This window comes from Quercus lobata, unplaced genomic scaffold (assembly GCF_001633185.2).
Source record: "Quercus lobata isolate SW786 unplaced genomic scaffold, ValleyOak3.0 Primary Assembly Scq3eQI_351, whole genome shotgun sequence".
Classification (NCBI taxonomy): domain Eukaryota; kingdom Viridiplantae; phylum Streptophyta; class Magnoliopsida; order Fagales; family Fagaceae; genus Quercus; species Quercus lobata.
Window position 1 is genome coordinate 1 of NW_022154926.1, and position 14,516 is coordinate 14,516.

Genomic DNA, 14,516 nt, shown 5'->3' on the forward strand with positions numbered 1-14,516 from the left:
TTTTTTTGTTAATGTTGTACTCCTACCTATGATTTTTTTTGGAGAGAGAAAGCTCTACCTATGAAATTAATGAGAGAGAGAGAGAGAGAGCAAAAGACACAAAATGCCACAATTAAAATTATATATATATATATATTTATATTTATATATATATTTATATATATATAAAACCAAATTCATGGTGTTTATAAATGGCCAAAATGGCCCAATACTATTGTTTACCAAAATATATATCAATCTACCACTGTTTCGGAAATATGTAGGGATCTACCATTTTTTGGGTACTTGATTTTGCAGAACTCGAGTACTCAACAAGTGGTAGATCCCTACGTATTTTTGAAACAATGATAAATTAATATATATTTCGATAAATAGTGCTATGGTGCCATTTTGACAGTCTAGGAATGGTGAAGAAAGCTTGATGAAGGGCATAGCTGAGCGATTCAAAATTTTTGGATACTTCGCGGGACAGAGTAGCCTTTCCGAGTGGATTGAGATTGGAGTTGGGCTGTCGGTGGATAGAGATAAGACTTTGAGGCTGATCTAATGCTGGGTCCTTTTTAGCCCTTTTTATGGGCTGTTGGACTTTGGAAAGCTCACTATCAACCATCTCAATTATTATTTTTAATTTGATAATGCTGATTTAACTGACATTTTTTTAATATATCAATGTACATAATCCAGGGGAAAATCTCAATTATTATTTTTAATTTGATAATGCTAATTTAACTGACATTTTTTAAATATATCAATGTACATAATCCAGTGGAAAATGAAGAATATGCTAATTTAATAAGGAACATTTTATTCAACCTCTTTGATCAAAGGTTGGACTATATACATATAAAGAACAAAAATTCATATCGTTTTCCAACCCCACCGTTACTCCCAACCTTACTCACCAATCACCTCCACATTTGGTACAAGACAAATTATTTTTAAGCTTATAGCTGAATTTTTCAATTGTTTTGGCCAAATTGATTTGGTATATTGGGTTTTTGGTTGGAGAAAGATGGTGAAAGGTTTCAAAAGTTGGGCCATGACTCAGATTATTCTCCCTAAGACTCAATGTTCTTAACTCAGATGATGAGATGGAGACAAAATTCAACTCCTAGTCTTTGTTGCAATGCTAATGGGCCTTTGAAAATTATAAAACTTTGCACGAATTTAATATATTCAAGTAAACATTGCAAGAATTTAATATTCTTAAGAAAATATTCTATACATTCATTTGGTTACTCAATCAATGATCTTGAATTGTTGCTCTGATCTTCAAGATAAATAAACCGAAAATAAATACAATTAAGTCCCTGTTGCTGGAAAGAAAATTTAACAAGCTTATAAATGAATAGTGCAGAAGTTTACGAAAGAAGAAATGACTGATGCGGAAGAGTCCTACTTTAGTGTTTTTTTTTTTTTTTTTTTTTGAGAATCTACTTTAGTGTTGTTTACACTATTTGACTTACATTTCAAAGTGACAAATGTAAATAATGTTGTTAAGTTTCTAATTTGTAACTATAATATTAGCCGATGCCAATTCAATAAATCTAGTAACAATTAACAAACCTTATTTAATATTCAATTTCAAAACTTTTTGAAGTGATTCATAACTATTTTTACATGAACCCACTACTTGCAGTCGATTACTTCAACAAATTGTGAAATTTGATACTGTAAATAAACTTATTGATATTGATTACGTTTTCAACTCACTTTGTTGAGCTTGGACCTGCAGCTGATTAAATGGTTGGGCCAGTCTTACATCTAAACTTGGGTTCATAGGATTCAATTGGGCTCATCCTAATTTGTCTTCCTAGTCCAGCTGCGCTTCAAAAGGTTCCTATGATAATGCAAGCAGCCCATTTGCTACATTTAAATCATTTGCCTACTTTGTGGGGAGGTATAAATGATTCCACACGCAGAAGTAGAACACCGACATTTTCTTTTTATTTTTATTTTTTTATTTTTTTATAGGATTTCAACCTATGACGATTGTTTGTAATGATTGTGCTATTTATTATTAAACTTAATTTTTTTAGTATAAGCAGATATTTCTTATTCAACTATTAGATTTTATTAATTGAGTTAACTGAAATCCACAATATTTATGAATACAAATATGAAAAATTATTATTTAAAATTTTACATTACAACTTTGCCTTAATTAGTTGACTGTTAAATTTACATTACAACTATTTATACAAGATAATGCTTAAGTTATATTATCAAATTTTAATATAAAAAGTTTGCAAGTTGACATTATAATAGATGTAATTGATGTTATATTGAAAATAAATTAAATAATAAGTTTTTTTTAATCAAAATGTTTAGTGATATTAGAAATATTAGAAATTTTATTACATTAGTCTTATAAAGTGTCAAATTTTAAACACAACATGCCAAAAGTATTTTAAAAATTATATTTATTATGTTGACATTAATCTAATTTATCAAAAATCTATAGCCGATCCCAAATTTTTGAAAAAAGACTTTGTTGTTGTTGTATGCTGCACTAATTACCACATTCATTATTATGTTTCTAAGTTTTATTTTTTTTATTTTTATTTTTTAGTAAAATTGATAATAACTATAACATTCTTCTTTTTAATTATTCTTTTTATTATACAAAGAGAAGAGTTTAAGGGAATTAAAAGGTCTCTCTCTCTCTCTCTCTCTCTCTCTCACAGATTAGTTTGTAAGCCTAACTTCTTTTTTGATAGATTGTAAGACTAACTACCCAGCAAAAAAAAACATAGTTTGTAAGACTAAATAAAATTTTTAAGTTACTGGCTCGAGTACAAGTTTTTTTTTTTTTACACAATGGAAAGAAAAAACTCTGGCAGATATTTACACAATGCTCAAGCACAGCATGTGCAACCTTATCGGTTCAGCTGATGAGCAGACATTGCAGCATTCTATATATATATGCCATTTAACTCAATTTCAGGCAGGGTGACTGTGACAGTAGCACCATGAAAATCTATGCGACTTAAAGGAAGCTATTATTCCACCTTTTCTCTTTTGCCCATAAAAAGGTGAAAAAGATTACCAAACCTTCTTTAAGCACAATAATATGCTCCATTTGTGTTATGCTGTGTCGTTGGTCCCAACCGCAAACAAGTGATACTAAGAGGCTGTTTGGATTCAGCGTTTTTCGCTGAATCCAAGCTGCGTTTTCTGAAATTTTTTTTTTTTTTTTTTTTTACTTTAACCGCACATTTGGACTAAATTAACTGTGAACAGTGCATTCGTGCACTGTTTACGGACCCACAAATTTTACTTTTTATCAACTTTTTCATTAAAAATGGATCCCACGATACTATTCACATATTTAAAAATTATTTTGCTACAGTATTTTCAGTTTCAGTTTTCAGTTTCAGCAAAAATAAGCTCAATCCAAACTAACCCATAGAGTGTTGGACGATTTTCTTTTTTTTTTAATAAACTATTTTGAAACACTTGAATATCTTTCATGGCTTAAGTTGACAATTTAACTAAAAGGGATACATGTACAGAAACCATTAGTTAGTTCAGCTGTCGTACAAATGTATAAAATATTCAGATAGATAGACTCAAGTGGGGATAAATTTACACGTTCACACTGGAATTAGGTTCTCTCTCTCCATCGGTGTAAGTTGTAACCCTAATTTGTCACTAATTGGCTGGTCACTGGGTCTTTTCAAAATAGAAATTAACGCTGTCAACACTTTTTGAGTCCATTGTGACCCCCGGAATGTCCTAGATTGTGAAGGTTGATAAACACAAAATTAATAATCCTACACAGCTCACGAGAATAATGATTTTATATTACATAAAAAACACGCACTTAATAAAGTCCAAACACTTCTAGCGACTTCTCTACAACGTGTTTTGAAACGCAACTAATTAAAATTTGCTTTTAATCATTTTGCTGATCGAGACCCAGCAATCCATAATCCACAACCTTCAGGAAACTGGTTATTAGAAAAGTGATTTTTGCATTATTAGAAAAGCGTAAAGTGCAAAAAAAGAAAGTAAAATATTACCGACAAAACCGTCAGCTGAGACAAAAATTTCCGCATGATCTGAAACGTGTCGTCCGAGCGCCTATGGTTTTAATGTACCGTTTCAACTTTCAAACCAACCCTCCTCAAGTTGACAACTCTAGCCTGCGTACTTATCTACTTTCATCCTCATAAAGATCTCGTCAAATCGATATCCTATTTGATTATTTGAAAGCTTTGTGTATTTTAATAGAAGTAGTTCATACGTAGCTTTAACCCTCTTTCAGAGAGGTTGATTTCCTGCTATTATACAAACTAATTCAAGAAAAAGAAAACCACATAATAAATGTGATATCATTGTGAGTGAATGAAAAAAAAAAAGGACAGAGGGAGACGGCTTACCTATACAACAAAAAAATTTTGACCAATATATTTTTATTATTTTGAATTGTATGTTACAAGAAAACTAATAAAAGGTATATATAAAAATACATTCGGTTTAGTATACTAACTTCAAAACTACACTAGATATAACTATGCTAACCCACAATATTATACAAAATCATAGTTGAATTAACCGGGAAGCACCAAGAAATGCTTGAAGAAACGATCATCGTCGAATATGAAGATGTTTGTGAAACGCATGATACATGTAAAAGACTCCGTCTTGCCAAATATGTGCAAAAACAATCTTAAAGAGTGTTTATTTTATATTGCTTAGGTAAAGAAAAACATGTAGAAAACACTTGAATATAGAGACTCTACACAACGGTAGAAATTAATATGGCACGTCTCCAACACATGTAAAGTGTGGAGCAAGAATCTATGGAATTCAAATATTAAGGAAAATCAATGCATCTCTAAGATAAAACAGACATGCGAGGGCTCTATGTGCATTTGAGACACATGAGGTGTCTTCAGAGCAAGAAACGATATGTGTGTAACCACAATGAATCACATAATTGGGATTGACACAATGCTTAAAGACATACAACTCTTGAACGACAATTCTAAAAGGATGGACAAATACAAATCCGAAAAGTCTAGATTTAGATGGGATTTTCATGGACCTAGAGCTTGGGTGTGGGCTTTGATGTTGGCAGTAAAAGTGACAAAAAAATGAAGGTTGATGAAGAGCAAAGATTTTGGTTTTAATATCATATTAGAATAGTAATTGTTGGATTTTGAGTAAAAGAAATACAAGATTAAGTGAAATAAGAATTAACATGGTTTGGCTTAACAACCAATGATCATAGAGAAAGATATTTTTGACGACTATATCATTATTATTACAAATTGTACGTGTCTTATAAGTAACTCAATATATGGTATATATAAGAATATATTAGGTTTAATATGGTAACCCTAAAACTATATTGTAATACAAATTATGATAGTCCTTTGTATTCTACAAAATCATAGTTACTTATTTATGAGAATATACCTTAAATAATAATATCCTACTATATTACAACATTATATTTATTGCATGCAAAGTTCAAATGACTACATATTTAAATATTCATTTCTATAAGTTTACGTTATGCTCATTGAAAAGTTTATAATAATAAATAAATCAATAAATAATAAATAATAAATAAATAAAGAGATAATGTTAGAATAATTATTAAATTAAAATTTCTAATAGTATAAACTTTTTGGAGTAGTAATTATTAATTAATAGTAGTTTTTCATGATATCAAATCATAGGATTGCTCCATAACAAAGTTACAAGAACTAATATAGACAAAAAAAAAGAAAAAAAAAAGGGAAGGAGTGAAAAGGAAACACATTAAAGAATAAAGATTAATATGGTTTGATTATGGTGGCTTATATCCATGTGATGTATAAAGCATAAATGACTACGTCTTTAACATTTACTTATATTTTTGCAACATATATACATACTAAAGGCTTATATATAGGAAATAAGACGAAGCATACATAGTGAAGCTTTAGAAAATTACTGGTGTAATATTAATATAAATGGAAATCTTTTGTCCCATTTATATAGATAATATAAATAGAAAGCACGAATAACACCTGTAATGGTAATAAGTACTGTACACGTGTAATACAGGTAATACCAATACAATTTAGTACGGGTAATACTCTTAACAAATCGCTTGCATAGAAGTAATTATAATCTGTTATTTGAGTGTCATATCATATGTAATCAAGTAATTAATCTATATTCACCCTCCAAAAAAAAAAAAAAAGTAATTAATCTATATTGAGAACAAGAATGACAAATCAAGATAGCAAGCAATTCGAACATACTAATCACCACCAGCAAAAAAATAATTATTATTTTAGGAAAAAAGAGAGAAAGGAGACAAATAGACATGATGGTCAAAGGAACCTAAATGATATTAAATTGTGGATAATTCCATAAAACAAGCAATGGTTGAATGGCATTGTTTCTGCTTACTCCATTGGAGAACATTCTACAAACTGTAAATGAATTGGCGTTCCATATCGAATTTATCATGGATTTTGCAATCAATACCTAAATAAACAACAAAGAAGAAAATGGATAGTGAGATTAGATAGCTAGGGAGGACTTCTACGACACCTAGCTCATTGGAGCAACAAATAAAAACAGCACAAATATTGATTCTCTGGGTAGGCAATATTTATCTCATACATAAGATATATACGCTTTCCTTTTTCAAACATGTGACTTTATAATTATATGAAACCCATACATTGTAAGAGAAAAAATGCATATATTTAATATACGAGATACCCTCTCCTATTTAGTAATTAAGAAATAATTATCTCTTGCATAAGATATATGCATTCCTTATCTCAATGTGTGTGACTCTACAAATGTATGAGACACATCATAAAAGGAAGAATACAAATATCTGAAGCATGAGGTACATTCTCCTATTTAGTAATTAGGCAATAGTTATCTCATATATAATATATATATATATATTTTTTCTTTTCAAAATATGTAATTAGGCAATAGTTATCTCATATATAATATATCTCATATATAATATATATATATTTTTTCCTTTCAAAATATGTGACTCTACAAATATATGAGACTCAAATATTGTAAAAGGAAGAAGGTAAATATCTTACATATGAGATATCTTCTATTATTTAGGACTAGACGCCAAGTAGCCCATATGCTCAGCCAACACACCTGTATCTTCATCATCTTCTTGATCAACACCCATTATACCAATTTCTTCTTCAATACTCTCGTTGAACAAATTTTCCCAAAACCCCTCATCAAGGTCCTTAAACATATCTCTACTTTCATGTTCCACTCCTTTCTCTATATGTTCTTCCTCTGGGTTTTTTTGGCTTCCACTTAGTCCATGCATGTCCATAGGAAGTCTGTCCAGCTCTGAAACTTCAAATTCAGAAATATCATCAAAATCATGAGGCTCAACTTTAACAAAGTTTCCTTCTCCACCTTGGCCTAAAACGCCAATTTCAAGGTCACTAGGCCCTTGATCAATAGGTCGCCTTCTCTTCTTCGTTATTGCATCTTGGAGTTCCTTTCTTCTTTCCTTCTGCTGAACTAATTGTTGTAAAAAGTTGGGAGTCTGAATTGCTCTTGCCAAGAAATTCATTATCTGTTGCTGTTTCCCTTCTGTCTTTCTCAGTCTATCCTCCATTGATTGGATGTAAGTTCTAGTATTTTGTTGTTGCTGTCTAAGCTTCACCAGTTCCACCATTAGAACCTGCCTGTCACGCTTCAACCGATCAACTTCTCCATCTAATCCAAACCTTCCAACTTCAACACAAGAGTCCAGAGCCTGCTGCGAAGCCTGAAGTTGAAACGTCTTCCTTCTCCTAATATTCTTTAAAAGATGCTTTTGTCCTCTAAGAAACCCTTCATTAGCAAACTCCCATCTATCTGGATCAACCTTCCTAAAGCCCTACATAAATCAAAGTCCTTCATGGTCACATTCATCGAGAAGCTCATTGTAACATTCAATGGCGAGTTGTACTAAATCTAAGAGCCTTCAAGAGTTAGACATAATAAGACTGAAACATCTAAGTTTTTAACAACTTCTTTGAGGCAGCAATGACCATATGCTAAATCAGCTTGATAATACTTTGCTTTTAAAGTCATTAAACAACCAAAATATCCAAAATAAGTAACCCATTAAACAAAGAGAAAAAGAGAGACCAATCAAATGATTCAAATCTATCACAATATCACCCAAAAAAAAAAAGTTAACAAAAATAGCAGATTCATTCTAGTTTTTTGTGAAGATAAATGAAAAAGTAAAATTATTGTAACACTTCTCAAAAAAGATAACTTTATCATTCATTCTTGGTAAAAAAAAAAAAAAACTCTTACATAAGTGTTGAGCTGCCTGACAAAGCTAGAGAAATTGTTGTGCTTGAAGTATCTGGGAAGAAGAATCATGGCAAATGCCTGAGGATCCCACACAACAAAGCTGTTGTTCCCTCTACTCCATGAAACAACATGATTTGTGGTCGAGTCCTCAACGATATCATAGGTTTTGGTAAGAAAAGGAGGAGGGCCCGTTTCATGAATTCCCTCCAGCGGTTGAGGAGGCTGAACCATGGATGAGGACGGCGTGCCCGAAAAAGATGAGCTTGCTCCTCTAAACGCTACCTTCACTCGGCCCTGAGGATTCATGATTTACCCACAAAGAGGATAAACTGTGATCTGGGTTTGATATGATTTTTGGTGCCTAATCACTATATATGCAGGTGGAACAAGAACAATGCAGTTGAACCTCTACTTCTCAATGTTAGCTATTTATAGATCACAAAATTGTGTTTCTACCAAATGGGGTTCTTGGAATGAAGGTTGAGAATGATAGTAACAGCTAGAAAAAAGAAAGATTTGATTTATATATACGGAGGCATCAGAATATATAGCACTATATCAAACGACATATGAAGGAGAAGCAATAAATATGAACTGACCTTGTAGAACAAAGCCTGGAAAGAAGAAGGGTAAGGAATAGCTTATGGAGGCTAAGATTAGATGAGAAGGTGTTGCTTTCTTTCCCCTTTGGGAAAGCCATTTGGGCAGTGACACTATCACATTTATTTAGTCCAAGTGTCCAACCTCAAGGACAAAAAGGTTGTAGAGTGTCCTTGCACGTAATAACTGTGTATTTGGAAGAAAGTTTATTTTCATCCATTTATTTTGCTTTAAAAATATATTACAAATTTTTTTAACAAAATAATTAGATCGGATAATAAATATAATTGGTGTTAATTCAATAACTTGATATATGAATATTTGAGGGCTTTTTTTAAAAATGATTTGTGATACATTAGCCTCTAAGACTACCTTATGTAATAAAAGTTATAGTACCCCTAACATCACATATTTGTTTATTGAATGAGAGCATTTTGAAAGATGATATTTTACAAGATTGTACCTTCTATTTTGAGACGAACACAAGTTCATCCAAACCAATATTAAGAATCTAAACAAATAGGTCAATTATCATATTTTAAGGCAATTTCCCAACAAATAAATCACATCATATATGCTCAAAATTACTCCTCCGTTATGTTGAATAAGGTATGCAACCTCACATTTTAAGACTCATACCATTTTCATTTCTTCTTCTCCTACCATAGTTTACTTACTTAACCATCAGAGTTTCCTTGGCTAACCCAGTTTGCTCAAGTCCGAATTGAGATTTCTTTTTTTGAGCAAAGTGTTTGTTGGGTTGTCCGAGTATTAGAAACATTAAGTAATATATATAAAACTATCACACTTAGTTTTTACTTCAATGAATTTATTATTTTTTCTCAAATAAATTATTAAGATGACTTATTATGGCAATATGTTAAAAAGGAATAGCTAATTTTTTAGAACAAGCTAAAATTAAGTATAAATTTTTTTGATTAAGTTTATACTTGATGAATTGATAATAAGTTTTGATAAGAACATCGTGTTTAGTTTCAAATAGATTAGAAGTAGTATTAAATAATTTTGAAATATAATGTGCTAAAATAATTAAGTTTTGATTAGCATAATACATAACAAAAAAATTAGAGCATGTAAAATCTAATTGAAATAGCACTTGACATAAAATCAAAGTGCAATTAGAAACAAATTTTGATAAATTTTGATTGAATATTCACTTGAATATATATATATATATATACACACACATATATATATATATATATATATAGCAAAAGAAATAAATAAATTAAATTTATCTAAAAATACAATGAAAGTCTTGAATTAATAAAATATTAAAACATCAACTACCCTAGAAACTATTAATTGAAATCTCTAACCTTTGGAGGATCTCAGCATCATTGGATTATTTCAAGGTTACTAATATTTCTAATATTTAAGATCTTAGAGTTTATTTGGATGATGTGTTTAGTTTCATTGGATTATTTAGTGAAAAAATATTGTGGATAAAAATAAATTATACTTAAATATGATATTTTTATATAAATCAAATAAATTAAATAAGATTATTACAAACTTGGCCTACTAGCTATTAGCTAATCCCATTTTCTTTTTTTTCTTTTTTCTTTTTTAATAATAATATGATAGTTACTGTAGTTGCACGATTTTCCTGGCCCAAATTTGATTGATCAGGCCCTGGCCCAAAGCGCAACCCACAATAAATATTTGTAGAGGATGGGTCAAAGAACTTGGTCTCAGTGAGTCTATTCGGTCTAATACATGGACAACATTGTTGCAGAAAATAAAAACACCAGAATGGATCTCTCACGTATAAGTTTATTTCTTTAGTTCCTCATACAGAATTTTTCGTCCCCTTCTCTGAGGGACTCCACTACATTATATAGTTCCCTTCTCTCATCTCAACCCTACACTTGTTGACCATTTAAGCACCTACTTGAGTGGCTGTCCCATCAGACGCCTTCATCTCTCCCCATGTGAGTTGCAGAGGCCAAGGCGGTACTGTTCAGGGGTCATTTCCTCATTAATGCGGCCAAGAGGGTGGTTGGGGCGCAATTAATGTGGCGGTAGCTCTCCATGGGATATTTTGGATTTTATTCATTTTATATGTTGGGAGGATGAACTGAAGTGGCTGGGGAGAGTTCCTCGTCTGGGTTTCGTGATGTCCGAGGAGGAGTTACTCCTCGGACAGGTTTCCTTGGCGTTTATTGGGATTGAGTAATGCTTCATACGTGGTTTCTCTTCGGACAGTACGCTCCTCGGACGGGCCTGAATTTGGTATAGCCCATTATTTCTGGGCCGGGCCCCACATTAGCCTCTCAAAACTCCGGTTTATATCTCCCTCCGAGGAGGAAAAAACGGGGTTTTGATATTTGGGAGAGGGTGGAAATAAGGAGAGCGTATGGTGCGCGTGCGAACCGTTACTTTTTGACGCGCTACAATTTACGAGGCGCGGCCATTAACATCTGGAGGCGTTATGTTCCCTCATCCAACGGTGTGGCGTAGATCGAACGGCCATCGTTTTTTCTCGTATTTTTAGGCAGGAGTGATTTTTTCTCTCTCCTCCTGGCTATTTAAGACGTCAGAGGGGTTCAGTTCCTTCTTTTTATCTGCGTTTCATAAACCTTAGAGGCTTCCAGAGAACTCCATCGAATCCCAGAGATACACGAACATTTGCGTCCGTTACGCCATCATAGCCGTTTTTGTGAAGCGTTTCGTCCACGAGAGATTCCCAGGCGTCTCATTGAACGTTTTGTAAAGGTACCAGTACATTTCGTTCATCTTGCTGTTTCAATTTCCTCGTCGGACTCTACTTTTTTTTTTGAGTCTTTACTTTTGTTCCCCGGTTCAGTCCAGATGGGTAGATTTGAGAAATTAGTAAACACCCCAGCCGCTATGGAGGCCTTTAGGGCTAAATATCACATTCCCCCGAGGGTTGGGCTGCGGTACTGTCCTCTTGAAGGAATATTGACAGATAGGCGTGAGGGAGAAGTCGTTATCCCCATGATTGCTTTCATAGAGGGAGGGATGACACTTCCCATGCGTAGGATTACAAGGGAGTACTTGTTCAACCATAGGTTGACGCCGTACCAGTGTGCCCCGAATATGTTCAAGATACTAGGCTGTGTAGATGTCTTAAACGAGCGGATGAATCTAGGCCTTACTTGGCACAATGTGGCTTATCTGTACGAGTGTCATCGCCTCGGGGATGAGGGGTATTATCTTAAATCTCGGAACGAGGACGTTAGGTTGATCTCTTGTCTCCCAATATCCAATAAGACAGTGAAGAATGATTTCCTTATTGCTTCTGGGGAGTGGTTCGACGGTATTCATTGTCCAACTCGGGCAGGAAACCCAGGTGCGGCGTCTCTAGGATCGGTCCCTTTTAGGATAGGATTTAGCATTGAGGGGTTACATTTTTTGCTTTCTTTATAATTGGAAGATTTCGTGGACTAATCCCCTTTTCCTTGATTGTTTGCAGATAAAATTCACGTCGCCCCTCGGCTGAACTTTGTGAACGTGCCAGCGCTGAACTACCTTCTTAGGTCGGAGATCTACGTTTCCGAGGACGGGCAGTTGCGTGCTGCCCATCTGGTTCTGGGCTATCAACCTCTTTCCAGGCTATCGGTCACGCCATAAGAGCTGGTAGTCCGAGGTTGGCTAGGATTGACGTGTCCAGGGACGGGTTCTTAGCTGAACACGATCTGCCGCCAGTTGTGTTGCCCGGTGTTAGAGATCCCTACTTGGCAGAGCAGCTACCTCCGCCAAACGAGCCTGGTGCTGCCGTTCAGGTTGAAGAGGAAGCTGAATCATCTCGTCTTTCCCTTGAGGCAGAGATAGACGAGTTTTATTTTGAGGAGGAAGTTCAACAGACCCCCCTGGTGGAATTTTCTGATCCCGAAGGAGAGCGGGACCGACATTCTGCAGTTGGCGTTCCTTCTATCGTTATCTGCTCGGACGATACTTCGGACGAGGAGATAGAGCCCATGGCAGGAAAAGGCAAAACTCTAAAGGAGCTGATGGCCTCCCGAGGGAAAGGCAAGTCGTCGAAAGGACAGTCATCAAAAGGGCAGTCCCCGAAGGCACCAACTCCACCACAGGGCAAGACCCTCCCTCCTGTGGCCCCTACGGACACCTCGGACCTTGGCCTTAAGGTTAATCCAGACCTAAAGAAGAAAAGGCCGGCCGACACTCCTGAGGAGGGCGAGGTGGTTGCCCAGCCGACCAAGCAGCAAAAAACCACTTGCGCGCCAAGGAGCAGAAGGGGAAACTCCTCGAAGAGTCGGGACGAGGAGAATTTTGCAGAGGTACGCGCTGCCCCGCGTGTATGGGGCTCCAGGTTGGAGCTAGATGGGGTGGCCATCCCCTACAATGCTTCGATCCGGGAGTACAACCGAGGCCGGGCGGGATACGTGGCCGAGGCCTTAGAGCAGCCCCTACTCCTTCCTCGGGATATGGAGGCTTACAGGCGGTTCTCTCAGCCCGAGATTTTCCTATCCCTTAAAAGGGATCTCGCGATGGTAAGTAATCATTTTACTGTTTCATTGATTTATTTGGCCTTGTTAGATTAAAGCAATCTTGCTTCGTTTGTAGATTACTCAGCAGGTATTCGTGGCTGAGGAATTTTGCCGCGGTAACAGTAGTCGGGCTGAGGTCGAGATCCAGGCGCGGGCGGAGATGGAGAAAACCTTGGGGTCCCTCCAGCACGATTATGCTGAACTCACGGACAAGTTCAAGGAGTCGGAGAACCGGCGCAAATCTGCAGACGCTGGTTTGAAGACTGCTGAGGCCCAGGCGGAGGACCAACGCAAGGAGCTGTTCGCGACCCAGATCAACCTCGCCACCGAGAAACAGGCAGTGCAGGACCTCAAGACTGCTCTGCAAAAGGTCGAGGATGAGCTGCGGCAGGTCAAAGAGGAGGCCCAGCTGATCTGGGAGGCCACAGAGGCTGAGAAGAGTGCCGCTCGCCAGCTCGGGGCTGAAGAGATAGAGGCGAGGCTATCCGAGGAGATCCCCGAGGTGTGCAGGGATTACTGCAGTATTTCATGGGCTCATGCTCTCGATGCTGCAGGAGTTCCTGCGGATTCAGCGCTAAGACTGCCCGAGAACATCTTCTATCCTCCGGAGATCCGAGAGAAGCTTGATGACGCTCAAATGGCTTCAGAGCAGGATCTGGCGACGCCTGATGCTGTCCTTGTGCCCGATATGGCGAAGGATCCCGTCGCAGACTCTACCACCGAGGTTCCGCCTCTTCAGCCCGAGCAGAAAGAAGATCCTCCTGCTGAGGCTTAGCCTTCTAGGCTTTTGATCTTTTTTTTTTTTTTTTTTTTTTGATCGAGAGTCGTCCTATTTTCCCGTTCTTTTGTAAGGACCTCTCTTTCTAATGTACTCGGAATATTAATTATAAAATGTTCGTTTTGCTTACTATGGATGCACGTTAGTAGCGCTCTTATTTAAACATTTGCAACTATGTAGATACAGATAAACGGTCAAAATAAAATGGGTTTTTGGGCTGCGCACCTGAGAGTTGCGATGGTGCCAGACTGCGCGCACGTATCAAAATGATTTCCTTTAAGTAATAATCTCCCAATCTATCATGAGCAATAATTTCCCCCAAGTCT

At 35.7% G+C, this 14,516-nt stretch overlaps 1 protein-coding gene across 1 annotated transcript; it reads right to left on the minus strand.

The window, feature by feature from the left end:
• Positions 1 to 7,096: 7,096 nt before the first annotated feature.
• On the minus strand, positions 7,097 to 8,860 carry LOC115973608 (heat stress transcription factor A-6b-like). Its single transcript, XM_031093864.1, has 2 exons — positions 8,317 to 8,860; positions 7,097 to 7,888 (listed from the first exon to the last, which is right to left on the minus strand). The coding sequence occupies exons 1-2, from the start codon at positions 8,620 to 8,622 to the stop codon at positions 7,097 to 7,099; spliced, it is 1,098 nt and encodes a 365-aa protein (XP_030949724.1). The 5' UTR covers positions 8,623 to 8,860.
• Between the last annotated feature and the right edge of the window lie 5,656 nt (positions 8,861 to 14,516).